Source organism: Geotrypetes seraphini, chromosome 8 (genome assembly GCF_902459505.1).
Source record: "Geotrypetes seraphini chromosome 8, aGeoSer1.1, whole genome shotgun sequence".
NCBI lineage: Eukaryota > Metazoa > Chordata > Amphibia > Gymnophiona > Dermophiidae > Geotrypetes > Geotrypetes seraphini.
In genome coordinates this window covers 24,764,887-24,779,722 of record NC_047091.1, presented here as the reverse complement: position 1 = coordinate 24,779,722, position 14,836 = coordinate 24,764,887, and the positions used below count along the sequence as shown (strand labels likewise).

Here is a 14,836-nt window from a genome sequence, read left to right as displayed (position 1 = left end):
TTAACTTTATTTCCATTTTCTATTTATCAATACAGCTACAATACAGAAAAAAAAACCTTTTATCATCTCTGGTTTCTGCTTTCCTCATCTTCTCTTCACTCTCCATTCCATCCAGCATCCACCCTCTTTCTCTGTCCCTTCCATTTTTCTGTCTCCACTCCCTCCCCCATGCTCAGGCATCTTTCTCTTCTCCTTCCCTTCTTCCTACCCCAACTCACCCCATGGTCTGGCATCTGCTTCCCTTCACCCATGCCCTGGGATCTCTCTCCTCTCTTCTCCTTCTATCTCTCCCTCCATGCTCTGGCATCTCCTTTCTCTCCCTCCCGATGGTCTAACATCTCAGTCTCCTTCCCTTCCCTCCCCATGCCATAGCATCTCTCTCCTCTCCTTCCCTTCCATTTTTCCCTCCCCCTCCATGCTCTGGCATCTCTTCTCCTTCTTTTCATTTTCACCATGGGTACCTCTCTCTTTCTCTCATTGTTGGCAGCCTTAACAACTCGCTGCTCTACCGGCATCAAGCCTTCTGCCCACTTCCTGCGTCTGCAAAGGCAGGATCCAGAAGAAAGGAAGGCCTGACACCGACAGAGCAGTAAGTTGTAAAGGCTGAGGCTTCCACTGCCGGAAGGGAAAGTTGCCGGACCATGACGCCGATGCTGACTCCGGGAGCACCCCCTTATGGTCTGTACCCAAGGTGGACTGCCCCGAATCCCCCTTGGTATGCTACTGCCCCCAAAGGCCTAGGTCCCACCAAAATTGTCCTGGCAACTGCTCCTCTCACTTGTGGAGCAACAGGAGTTTGGATTTCTGTTGTTTTAAGCTTCTTTTTCAGTTTTAACCAAGGAAAGGCAGTCCTGTCACTCTGCAGGTGATGTAAAGCTGCTGAGCAGTCAAGAAAAAAGAGCTGGTGCTGGGAGACCAGACTGATGTAGGGGCAGAAAGGGGCTTAAGCAGGCAAGTGGTGGAAGTGGCAGAAGGGTTGATGTTCGAATGGGAGAAAGGTCTTGATACTGAGGTAGGAGATAGCAAAGGGATTGACGAAGGAATGTAATGGTGGGCCTGGGAGAAGGGGACAACAGCTGAGAGTGGAGTTAGGGTAAGAGCTTGAGCCACCCTCCACCCCCCTGGGGTCTCCTTGGAGTATTCCTGAGAACAGGGATTCTACTCACCGGCCCTGAAGGCTCTTAATTCTGCTAAGCATATCCAAGTGGCCAGCCGAGTATTGCTCAATCACATCCTTAACGTCATATGGTCGCAACGTCTCCTTAAACTTCCTCTTTGCCACCAGGAACTTCAGGATCCTATCATTGGGGAAACAATGTTACACAACGTTTAGGAGAGACGCAAGGGCCGGCTGAGAGGAATCTTGTTCAGCACCAAGCAGCTACTCACAGGCCTCCAATGCCACTGGACGAAGCAACTGTCTGGGTCTCTGCTGTGTATTTGTGAGCTGATCTGACTATTGTTGGAAACCCTCTATGGCAATTCTTATGTTCTGAAAAACCCAGGACTGCTTAATTGGGTTGGCTAGTGATTGGGAAGCATAAAGACATAACGGCAGATAAAGGCCTAATGGCCCATCCAGCCTGCCCTTTCCCACCATCCATTATCTTCTCTTCTCCCTAAGATCCCACACTATCTTGAATTCATATACAGTCTTCATCTCCACCGGGAGACCATTCCACACATCTACCACCCTTTCTGTCGCTCCATATTCCACACAGTGTGTGTGTCTCTATTTCAGACTGTGTGCATCTGAGATAGGGTTCTTGCATGTCTCTCACTGCAATATCAGGAGATGGAGATTGCGTCTGAATTCAAGAAAGCTTGGGATAAGTACATATGATCTCTAAGGGAGAGGAAGGGATAGTAGATGGGCCATATGGTCTTTATCTGCCTTCATTTTACCGTTTCTGATACAAGCTAGATTTGAATTCACTGGAAGATGATTAGGCATCTAATTTTATTTGAAATGGGTTTGGTGAACTCTAGACTCATACATCAATCGTGGCATCTTTAAGATGCTATCTTTGGATCCTCTGGGGGATGGGGGGGGGGGAAAGCAAGTTAAGGATATCAATTGTGTGACTCCTGTTCTATTGTTTATATTCCGCACTATTCTCACAATAGATTCTAGATGGATAACAATAATTAACAAAATATTGTATCCATCATTAAAAATAAAAAGGTTTAAACAATTTTCTTAAGATATAAGAAGAAGAAATTTTTCGTAGTGCAGTTGGAAGATCATTGAAAAGCTTTCTTTCTATAAACGCAAAAGATTTGTTCATCAAAGATTTCAAACGACCAGATGAACTTCTCCAATGACTGTCTAGCAGAGCTGTTTAGTGAGGTGAAAGGGATGTTAAGTGACCCACAGGCAAGAAGCTGTGTGTAAATTTGATACTATCTGTGGATAATTGATCACGAGTAAAAATGGCAACCCCTAGGCAGAAAGTGTTAATGGAAAAGAGGTGTAGGAGGGGAAGAGATGACATTATGGGGGGGGGGGGGGCAGAAGGAGGGTTGACAAGGGGGTACTGAAGATAGGACAAGATGGAAAGTGAGGGAGCCGCCAACGGTGGTCTCAGGAAGGGTGCAGCAGCTTCATTTTTGGTTTCTGCCAAAACTTAGGGGCCAGTTTTGGTCACAGATTCGTTTTTGGCAGAAACCAATGATCCTGGGTTCAGCCACCAATTCCACCTGCCTTATCATTCCCATCTATTTTTTATCCAGATATCGCTATCTCGGTGGTATTCTTTCTCCGCCAGGACTCTGGTAAATGATCGATCTCTCCACATTTCTACATGTCCCGTGGATAGTTTTTACTTGTGCAATTTGCCAGTTGTCTGGATTTCCCCGAACATGTGCTCCTTTTCAGGACATGTCCGAGGGTCCGGACAGCTTTTCACAATCCAGCACTTTGTCCGGGTTTTGAAAAGATTTCCTTCGGGTAGAAGGGCATCCACGCATGAGCCGATGTCCTGCCCAACGAGAGCAGGCAGCGGGAGGGGGGGAAGGGGTCCTGGAAGGGGGTCTAGGGGGGGTCCGGATTTTCCAAACAGAAAATCTGGTAACTCTAGCCAGAGTAATGAAAGCAAATTCACAGAGGTAGTTTTGTTTTCATTCTCGTCCCATGCACCTAACTAGACAGCATTGGTATTTTTAAAGGTTAAAATTATGCCTTGTGCTTGTCTCCCGCAGGCTATCCTAGTCCTGCGTCTGCCTCCAAATGTGGGCAGGGTGGGCTTCCTGCTTTAATCTTGAGAAAGAGCTTTCATGGAGGGATGAAGCTGTGCTCTCCTTGTGGAAATGGGCTTTTATAACGCTGCCTGCTCAATAAACAGACATACTGAACTGTGAGGCAGCGTCCCAGAGTGGGGCTTGGAAGGGGAGTGCTCTGACACACACACACTTTTGGAAATTCAAACAAATGCAGGCAGTTTTCCTTGGGGTAATTTTCAAAGCAGACAAGCATATATACTTTTCACTTTTAAAATCTGGCTCCGTCCACGCAGAGAAAAGCCCAAACACAGTCAAGGCAGCCCAAGACACCGGGTGTGCGGGATGAAAGGAACAGCACTTTTCATGATCCCCTCAAAACTCAAGAATGCACCTGCCACTGCTAATCGCCACGTAAAGCTTACACCTGACCCAGTCATTCGTGAATCACGCCATGGTGCCTACCTGATGGCTCTGATGAGGGTTTTCACCGCTGGCATTATGTCTTCCATGGTCAGGTCGCTGGAAAATCCCTTTTCATCGCTGCTGTCCTCACCCTGCCCTTCAACTAAACACAACAAGAGCAGCTCCAGCACATTCTGCAGCACAGGGTTATAAGGTAGGAGTGTGGATATGTGTAGTGTATTATGTGTACGCATGCCTCTTTCTGTGCGTGTGTTATGTACACAACTTGCCATCCGCAGACGGTCTGGCTTTCAGCCTCAGTGAAGCCCGGAACCTGGTCCTGTCATTGAAGCTCCAACTCTTCTGCACCTTGCTGGGGCTGCCAACCTCATTCATGGTCTCAGAACTGGGAGAGGTCCGAGTAGGGGGCGTTAAGTACTGCTTGCCTCTGCTCCCCTGCTTCTGGGTGCTGTTCATACGGATACGATCCTTCAGCCCTATCTTACTGCTGTGAAGAAAGGCAGAGAGAGGGCTGTCACTTCTGGAAGCCAACTGCATGTCTACTCATGCTCAATAAGGGAGCAGGAGAGACGCCATTAGTGGTAAGACTGAACGATATTTGGATGGACTTATGAACAAGAGGGTTGACCCTCAATTTTGCCAATTTGTGACTTTTTGAATCTAGTGCATAAAGACATCAGTATTTACCTATGGCCGAAGCTGAAAGCCAGTGGATTTTGCACCTGATTGAACGGACTATCTCCACTGGCCTTATGGACAACTGGGTCAACCACCTGTCCATAAGTCCATTCATTTGTGCATCGGACAGGTGAAGCACTGATAGAAAGGGATACTGACCGCAGGGCAGAACGACCGTCCCAGGCGCTAAGTCAGGGAGGGAGAGCATGCTGTAAACATCTGAGCCCAAAAGGGATGGAAAGCATTGACAACCAAACATGCCTAGAATCCCATTTTGTTAAGTGACTGTCCTACTGCCTGGAAATTTGTGCATCAAGCAGGAGAGATGCTGCTACTGGGGGAGCCCACAGCAGTCGTAGGCAGAGAGAATTTTGCACATACTAGGGATTGCAAAGGGTTAAGTCTATGGGTATAGAGCATCACAGGAATAGATTATGCCAACATGAGACATTAAGATGAGCCCCAAGTGTCTCACTTCAGAGTGAAACACGCCTCCTCTCACATGAACATTGACCCTATCTGATAAAAGAGGTCCTGACTCAAGACACACCTTGTCTTCTGAATTATTTCAACGTTTCCGTCCTAGAAGCATGCAAAAAAGACAGAAGGGATAAAGACCTCTTCAATCAAGTCTGTTTCCTGCTAGGATTGTTAGGAAGAGAGAAGGAGCCTACAAAACATTCATGCAAGAAGTCCAGAAGAATCCAAACTGCAGAAATGTCAAACAAAGGGGTGGGAAGAAGAAAGAGCACAAGTCCTGCCAAAGACATCATCAGTCCCTTTCCAAACTTGATCATGTAGAAGAACGGCACGGTGATTAAGAGAACCAATGAAGCCAAAGCTGAGATCCCACCATGCTCCCTGTGACCTTGGGCTCGTCACTTTTCCATCCACTATATAAGGTTCAAAATAGAGAATGACACGGTGACAAAATTCATCACCGTTCCCGTCCCTGCGGATAACCGCGGGAAACCATCTTCATGTCATTCTTTAAGGAGAGAGGAAAGAATCAGAGTATAATTGGGCACAACCACTGACCCGCAAGCTTTGCTTTGAAGAATGCTGAGATTGAGCAGCCACATTCCAGAGCAGATATTGTGATGTCATAATGCCTCATTCCACCAGTGCCTAAGAGCCAATCACATCAGTGATGTCACAATGGCTTCATTATCCTTGGCTCACATAAGAATCAGAGTATGAATGGCCACAGCCACTGACCCGCAAGCTTTGCTTTGAAGAATGCTGGTGTAGAAGGACTGAGGCTGAAATAGACACTAGAAAAGGACATGGGATTATTTCCCGCGGTTATCCGCGGGGACGGGAACGGTGATGAATTTTGTCACCGTGTCATTCTCTAGTTCAAAACTTAAATTGTAAGGCTGTCTAAGGACAGGGGGATTAAATATTGAACCTGAATTGTAATTTACCTTGAGGTCAGATTTTGAAAATGTGAATAATCAAATCTAAAAATCCAGGTTTAAAAGAGCAAGTGGTAAAGTGGGTGAACAGACAAAGATCGAACGGGAGAAAGAGGAGCCAGGACGCTGCTTCAGCCTTCCATCCCAAGAAATGCCTCCCCCACTGCTGTTGGCAGCTGATCCTGCCCTGTCTGGCAATGCCAGAGACATCAAAGCATATAATGATCAAAACTGGACACCCTTGTCCTGTTACCAAAGCTTAAAGCCATTATTATGCACAAAGATTTACACTGGCATTTATGGCACAATGTTACATCCCCCTCCCTCTTCCTGCTCCCATAAGTATGCAATTGTGAAGGATGGCTTGCACACCTACACAATGTGGGCAATCAGAGCCCATTTCTATGTGAAAAAGCCAGTTTATCAGTTAAATTGCTTTTGATCAATGCCCCCTTCATTTAACTGGCGACAGAGGGTAGTGATCAATGGAGATCACTCTGAGGAAAGGGAGGTTACCAGTGGTGTGCCTCAAGGTTCTGTTCTTGGGCCTGTTCTTTTTGATATTTTTATAAACGATATTGCTGAAGGATTGTCGGGTAAGATTTGCTTCTTTGCGGATGATACAAAAATCTGCAATAGACACGGCAGATGGTGTGAATAACATGAAGAAAGACCTGGCAAAGCTTGAAGAATGGTCTGAAATTTGGCTGCTAAAATTTAATGCTAAGAAATGCAAGGTCATGCATTTGTGCTGCAAAAACCCAAGGGAACGATACAGATTAGGGAGTGAAGAGCTTATGTGCATGACAGAAAAGCAGGACTTGGGTGTGATTGTATGTGATGATTTTAAGGTGGCCAAACAGGTTGAAAATGTGACGGCGAAAGCTAGAAGGATGCTAGGTGGCATAGGGAGAGGTATGGCTAGTAGGAAAAAGGAGGTATCGATGCTCCTGTATAAGAGGTTGGTGAGACCTCATTTAGAATATTGTGTACAATTCTGGAGACCTTCAAAAAGATATAAAAAGGATGGAGTCGGTCCAGAGGAAGGCTACTGAAATGGTGTGTGGTCTTCGTGATAAGGCATATGGGGACAGACTTAAAGATCTCAATCTATAGACTTTGTAGGAAAGGTGGGAGAAGGGAGATACGATAGAGATGCTTAAATACCAATGTGGTGTAAATGAACATGAGTTGAGTCTCTTTCATTTGAAAGGAAGCTCTGGAATGAGAGGGCGTAGGATGAAGTTAAGAGGTGAGAGGCTCCGGAGTAATCTAAGGAAATACTTTTTTACAGAAAGGGTGGTAGATGCATGGAACAGCCTCCTGGAAGAGGTGGTGGAGACAGACTGGGCCTGAATTCAAGAGGGCCTGGGATAATCACGTGGGATCTCTCAGAGAGAGAGAAAGAGATAAAGGTTACTGTGGATGGGCAGACTGGATGGGCTATTTGGCCTTTATCATGTTTCTATGTTTATTAAATAAACATCAATGATTTAAGACTTAGATGGATGAGATCAGAAATGATTACTGGACGAGAGACCTTTTTGGTGTTTTCAATCTTCGGATTCTTCCTATTTAAGCTAAAAATTGATTTCAGAAGCTCTTATATTTCTGTACTGTTGAATTTCTTCAAGGCAGAAGCTGTCTGAGGTATCTGTAGGTGGAATTTATCTTCAGTTGCAGAGGAAACCTCTAAGACAGTGTCTCAAACATTTTTAGCTCTGGCACACTAAATGGAGGAAATGTTTTTCGCTGCACATTATAATTGAAATTATAAAATTGCAAAACCAACAAAAAATTTAATTTGAGAGTTATTTCAAGTTCTTTCAGCTATTTATGAGTAATTGTAACAACGGTAACCTAAAGTAGATAGAACAGAATTGCTAATCAATGCGATGGATGTGCTTGTTTTTGAGTGCAAATTAAGTCAAAACGCGGCTCGATAGTTGACAAGCAAACACGCATTTCATCGTCCACCATCTGCAGTCGTTCTCTTCTTTTTTCCAATTTAATTTCTGTCAGAGCTGAAAATCCAAGTTCGTAAAGATAAGAAGATCCAAATGGTAGCAAAGCCTTGATTGTTTTGTTGCTCAAGTTAAGATAACTACTGCATAAAAATAAAATTACTTGCCATTAGCTTTCAAGAACCAATCGTATCAAAGAATGAGTGGATGGTTGTATCCTTACGCACACAGACGCTCATAACATTGACAGACTCTTGTGTATGTGACATACATGTCATTTATTCTTAAGAAGGGAATTTTAAAAAGGAAAGTAAGATTCATCTCGACTCTCTTTGAGGCACACAGTTTGAGAATTGCTGCCCTAAGAGAAACAAGTGCTGCTCCCGGGTGCTAATCCATATTTAGAGTAATCAAAAATGCATTTGGGCTGCTCTGATCTTTGTACATTAGGTTGTAAAATCACACAGGCTGGTGATTATACTGTATCCAACCTGCGGCCCCGTTCGAGGGCGATGCAGTGTTTTCCTCCGCTGCCCCTGGGTGTTTACCGTCTTGCCGGCTCCCTCCTCTGTCTTGCTGCAGTGTTTGCGCAGCCCCAGAAAAAATGTTTTTTTTCGGCCAATGCGGCCCAGGGAAGCCAAAAGGTTGGACACCCCTGCTGTAAATCTTTAAAGTGCTGTAAAACTGCAGAGGGCCATATCTTTATCCAGTTCTAAAGGGATAATCCAGGCACATGGTGTTTTGCTTCTTTTGTGAGTAATGTCAGACATCAGGGAATCTGGGTCTTCCATCAGAGCAAGTCACTGACCAGAGCAATGAGGAAGAAGGAAGAGATTACTCTGAGCACTTTATTAGCCCATAGAAGCCAGTAATGGGAAGTGATCAGCTACCAGCTGAGGGTTGGCTCGAGAAATGCTGAATAAACCCAGAGTAGCCAAGATTTGGGGGTTTGGTTGTGCAGAGTAAAGTTCACGCTTACGAGGACAGCACTGTTATAAATATAATCTGTTATCTTCATCTTATCGTAACTTTACCTTGCTATTAATCCCCAACAGGTCCTGTCGGACATTACCTACTAAAATGTACATATTACATTTTCGCTCAGCAAATTATATTTCTATACTATTGCCTCCTGAGGTCTCTGATCTCTGTATTTCCTCTGAATATCTACTTATTGTATTTCGCTGAATGTCCAGCACTCTTGATTGTAAACCGCCTAGAAGTCGCAAGGTTGTGGCGGTATAGAAGAATAAAGTTATTGTTATTATTATCTCCAGGAGTATTACTAGTAACTGGGTGGGACTCTCGTTCATATTACCACTTGCTTTCCATGCATTTCTGATACCGATTAGTAAGGGCGATGTTCTAATTTTAGAGTGACCCCACTGGATGTCAGGAAGAAAATATGAGTTCTTACTTGTCAGACAAAAGAGGAAAACAGGCAAGCATCGATGCACTCACTTATATATTATAAAGCACCCCAGAGACTGCAGATAACCCAAGTGTGTGCCCCCACTTAATGTCCTATTTGAGGGTTCAGCTCACTGTCATCAGTGGGTGCTTTATGATATATGTCTATTAATGGTGTGTTTGCGAGCACTCTTAAGCTCAAAGGAGCAGTTTCATGTATCTTCTTACAAAAAGCAGATCAGACATAAAACCCCTCTGAAGAAGCAGCTCTGCAAACTTCACTAATAGAATCCATCATAGAGGCCCAAGCTATTGGCTTTTCCCAGTCCAACTGCATTTCATTTGAAAGTGTCTGCCATCCCCCAATCAAATTCCCAATGCTATAAACATGCACAAGATTCTCTTAAGAAAATAAGATTGTCAGATGCTCTCATGGCCGTCAACAGCGCAAAAAGAAGGTACCAGAGTATCCAGCCAATAGGAGCCTGCTTAGCTGGACATCACTGATACTTGTGTACAAGACTGCGTTTCTGGCAAGGTGTCGTGCCTTGCAACCCATGGCAGCCTTGGGAGTCAGTTTTCAGAACTGTACATGGGACAGGAGTGAGGATGCTCCTACCAATACTGCCCTGAGAATTGATTCCTTCTACAAGAGAGCAAGCCAATCTCCAGCCACACCCTCAGGCATGCAGAATCCGGTGCATGCTGTACAAATGGCACCCGCAGTAAAGTAATACCTCGGTCTCCAGCCGGCATGAATCCGAAAGAAATTCCGCTTACTACTAAAAATCTGGCTAGAAGCCAAGAGTAGACAGAAAGAGAGGATTAGTGGGATAGCATATTTACTGTACAATGATGGGTCTCCAGTCCATGGCACCCAATGGCTTTAGAAAATTGGAGCTTTATGGAATCCCCAGCAAATCCAACCTCACGCCATCTCAGCCAGATAAAAGCTGGATTCTTCCATTTTCCCACCCCCACTATGGTGCAAAGCCCCGATTAGAACTAAGGTCTGGCCTCTGTTACAATCCTTTCCCTGGCAAGTTTCTTTATTGTCACCTTCTTTGCCCTGATCTTTATGAAGGTGCCACAGTACTGATTAACGTTCACCAGGGATCCAGTGCCCCACAGGACTCGAGGCAGGGGCACTGAGGAGGCAGCATCCCTGGTCCTTTGGGGAAGAGCAGTGCGGACTGGAGGGCAATACACAGGGGACAGAGAACAGATCTCGGTGGGCAGAGCTATGGTTCTCAATCCCACAACCCTATCTCCCATCCCCTTTCTGCAAGAAGCTGACTTACTAGGACCAAAATCTGTTTTGACACTGTGGAATGTCTTACCGTTGTCATTGTGTCAATTGACTGTGCTCTGGCAATTTAGGAAAAGCAGTAAAAACTGCGTTGTTTGAGCACGCTTTTGGCGCAAGTCATGCGATAGTATGAGGATGTGAAGTTTTTTTCCTCTTCAGGCAGAAGGTTGTACTGTTATTGAATTGTCTTTTGGGGTGTATGTTATGTGACAGCGTATAAACGAGTCGGTTCTTTTTTTGTTTTTATTGCATTTTATTCTTTGTCATTGCGACTGATTTTGTTTGTGTGTATTGTTCCTTGCCTAGATTTGTAGATAGGCAGGTTATAAATCATTTCTATAGCGCTATCAGACATATGCAGTGCTATACATCAAAACAGCGAAAAGAAAGTCCCTGCTCAAAGAGCTTACAATCAGAAGGTGCAGCTATACACAATTCTGGGATAATCCTTCCTAAATTGTCAGGCCCTAGGCACCTGCCTTGTTTGCAGATTCATCATCAAATTAGAACACAAGCAACTTAAAAACAAATTTTGCCCAAGGGAGGGAAAAATCAAAAAAAAAAAAAATCAGATCAACATCTTTGCCTGAAGAGGATCTGGTTAGTGATTTAATTACAAAAGAAACTGGGCACTTGCACATCCTCTTAAGACAGGGGTGTCAAAGTCCCTCGTCAAGGGCCACAATCCAGTCGGGTTTTCAGGATTTCCCCAATGAATATGCACGAGATCTATTTGCATGGACTGCTTTCATTGCATGCTAATAGATCTCATGCATATTCAATTGGGGAAATCCTGAAAACCCGACTGGATTGCGGCCCTCGAGGAGGGACTTTGAGATCCCTGATCTAATACACTGGACAACAACATTTTCCTCTAGGCCAGGGGTGTCCAATGTCGGTCCTCGAGGGCCGCAATCCAGTCAGGTTTTCAGGATTTCCCCAATGAATATGCATGAGATCTATTTGCATGCACTGCTTTCATTGTATGCTAATAGATCTCATACATATTCATTGAGGAAATCCTGAAAACCCGACTGGATTGCGGCCCTCGAGGACCGACATTGGACACCCCTGCTCTAGGCCTTTATCTGCCATCATGTTTCTATGTTTCTACCAGTATTTTGGTTTTAAAAGCAAAGATACCACCGTTATATTACGCTCCTCCACAACACCCCACAATACAGGGATCTCAAAATCCCTCCTTGAGGGCCGCAATCCAGTCAGGTTTTCAGGATTTCCCCAATGACTGTGCATTGAAAGCAATGCATGCACATAGATCTCATGCATATTCATTGGGGAAATCCTGAAAACCCGACTGGATTGCGGCCCTCGAGGAGGGACTTTGACACCCCTGGCTTAAGGAAAACAAATCAACTGGTTTCCACAGTGAGCGCTGCCAACATTTCGTTTCGGATCAGAACGTCTCTCAGGGCTGACAACCTGCACTTTGGTCTCTGTAGAGCACTTTGCCTTTTCCCTTACCCTGCTGTTGAAATTCTTTGTCATCATTTCTGTTGTGGAGGTGTCACGCTGCTGATTAATGGTTTTGCCAGGGATAGGAGGGTGGGCAGTGCCCAACCCCAGCAGACCTCGCCTTGAAATTAATTGTCTCTCCTGTGGGACAGGATCAAGAACGCAGAGGGTTTTTAATCCTGTCTATCTGGAAGGTCAGTAGCAGTTTTTCCCAGGGGTTGCCACCAAACCCCAGCTCAGATTCGTGGCTCTGCCCATAACCCTTGGAGGAAGAAAGATATAGCCATCGCTCAGTTTTGGCAATGAAGGCTCATTGAGCTAGAGTCTAATGGGCGCCTTTTACTGTAGCTGAGCTGGAAATCTAAGGGAGCAGAAAGAAGCTGATGACTCTTCCCACCCCACCCTCTAGAAACAGATCGAGAGGCCTAAGAGCTGGTTCTAAAGCTGAATATATGAGCATGATGACTGGATGAGACACTGCTGTAGCACTCATGAGTCATGGCACTGAATGAAGGGACTGAGGAGGATGAGGACGGTGCTGATTGCTTTCCTGGTGGAGAAAAATTACAAATTCTGGTGCTATCGTAGACTTACCAACTTATTGAGGGGTGAGCTTTGACATATACGGGAGGGAGTCCGTGTTCCATTTACGGGGACTCTCCCTCTTAGACGTACACACCCCTCTCTGGTCACTGAGTCACTTGTGTAGCAGGCCCAGCATCCTCAAATAGATTCACTCACTCTTTTCATTTACCCCTAGAACTCTAATACTAAGACTCCTGCTGAGTCTTCTCGGGGCTACAGATGTCTTTGTTATGACATCCACACTACGGCTCCTGAGCCTCTGTCTACACCCACTCTCCCAGGGTGGCTACCACCTGGGCTCCTGCAGCTGGCAGAACATTACCAAGAGTAATTAGGGATGAAGGAATGTTTACCTGAGCTCGAAGCACTTGGGGGATACATCGTCCTCTTTCCAACTGGTGAGAATAGACAGGAGTGCAGGGAGAGAAGAGGGAGAGAAATGAGGTGACAGCAATGAATGACGTGATAGCATTGAGGGAGAATCTGCGGCTGACAGGCTGAAAGGGTGTCATCTCTGCCCTTGTGACTACAACATGTACCATAGTTCAGGAGGATTGTGGGTAACAGAACTTTAGCCACCTGAGCACAAAAACATCCCCAAACCCCTGGGCACTGAAAGTATTGATACGTGATCTTCGGATGAACACTGGGACTGGACAAGCCACTTTTTCCTGAGCCTACTGTCAAAGGAAACCAGTGGTCTGAAATGTGAGAGGACCCTTATGGCAGGATAAGAATTCTTGGACTCTTGGGGGACGTAGCGATGTGATTGGATGGAAAGGAAGTTCAGTCTTGCTCCTACAGAGCAGATGCCCTGCTCCCACCCACACCATTGCAAAATTGTTGAACATATCACCCTCCTGTACCAGTTGGATCCCTCTCTAGAACTCGCTTCATCCGTCCGTAACGTCTTTGGGGGTCAATACTGGAAGTGATCAAGTTTCAAGTTTATTAGTTTTAATATACCGACCATCAAACAAATATCTGGCCGGTTAACAGTAAAATTTAATAGATAGGAAGACTAAAAAATTAAAGATAAAATAAATTGGTATATTAAATATATAGTGCGAGCATAAATAATATTTACAAGACAAACTTGAGAGTGAGGGTAGATGGGAGAGGAGTGGAAAAGTTACATATTTAAGAAGAAAAAGGAGATAGTGGGGTTGGGATAAAACATACAGGATGGGGTCGCTTTATTAAAGCGGTTGGTTGCTGGAGTGAAAAGGAAAGATGATGAGTCTAAGCACTAGGAAATGCGTCACAGAATAAGAAGGTTTTTAGGCCTGTCTTAAATTTATCTAAACGTTGTTCATCGCGAAGTTGTTGTGGTAGGAGGTTCCATAAGGTTGGAGCAGTTACTGCGAAATTTACTTTTCGTGTATAATAAAAATCTTTTATAGAAGGAATAAAAATAAGTTTTTGATCAGTTGACCTTAGGGTGCGTGGGGAGCATTGGGGAATGAGAAGTTTATCAAGGAAAGAGGGCTGGTGAGAGAGTTTTATTTTAAAGGAAAGTAAAATGATTTTATAGGTAATACGGTGAGAGATGGGGAGCCAATGTGCTTTTTTTAGAAGAGGAGTGACATGGTCGTATTTGCCTATTTTATAAATAAGTTTTATTGCAGTGTTTTGTATTAGTTGTAGGCGTCGAATTTCTTTTTGAGGGAGACCATTGAGAAGTGAGTTGCAATAATCTAAATGGGAGATAACTAAAGAGTGTATCAGAATAGTGATTGAATCGGTCTCTAGGACAGAAATTAAGGACCGGATGATACGTAGTTTGAAAAAACAGATTTTTGCGACTGTACTTATATGATTGTGGAAAGTAAGATCCCTATCAATGATAACGCCTAATAGTTTTATTTTTGTGTCCATTTGAATTTGAATTGATTGCCTCTTGCCTGGTTAAACTGCGCTCGGTACACATTCAGTGGCACTTGAAGTCTGTTCTGACTGCCGTGGCAATCTCCAGTTAGTGTCAAGGTGGCCTGGGGGGGTGGAGTTGGGATGGAGTCAAGTGATCTGGGCACCACAATACTCTGCTTATGTACAAATAATGGGCCAGGTGAGCAGGACTGTGCAAACGGCAGTCTCAATGCACCCAAGTGGTTCTCCGGACACCAGAATTGAATAACAGCTAACATCCATCGGCCAGTCTTTCTTACAACTTTCCCTCAGTTATACCACTTTCTGCTACAGTACATCTGTCGCAACACTGTCCTATTAATAGACTGCTGTTTCTCCAACACCCTCTTAGCATTAATTATTGGGCAACCAGTTCCCAAAGCTTTCTGGTATTTTCTTGTATTTTAGTGGCAAAATTGGGTGCAGTGGGATAGGAGTTCACTCCC

At 44.7% G+C, this 14,836-nt stretch overlaps 1 protein-coding gene across 4 annotated transcripts in view; it reads right to left on the bottom strand.

Moving 5' to 3' along the window:
* KCNQ4 (potassium voltage-gated channel subfamily Q member 4) overlaps positions 1-14,836 on the bottom strand; it is a 109,577-nt gene that overhangs the window by 4,501 nt on the left and 90,240 nt on the right. For 2 of the 4 annotated variants that reach the window (XM_033956855.1, XM_033956859.1), the window contains exons 10-13: positions 12,836-12,877; positions 3,915-4,132; positions 3,685-3,787; positions 1,167-1,298 (exon numbers count right to left, since the gene is read on the bottom strand). In XM_033956855.1, coding sequence (XP_033812746.1) covers positions 1,167-1,298; positions 3,685-3,787; positions 3,915-4,132; positions 12,836-12,877 — 495 coding nt within the window. The remainder of the gene's footprint in view (positions 1-1,166; positions 1,299-3,684; positions 3,788-3,914; positions 4,133-12,835; positions 12,878-14,836) is intronic. The other 2 variants (XM_033956856.1, XM_033956858.1) reach the window with 1 other exon arrangement.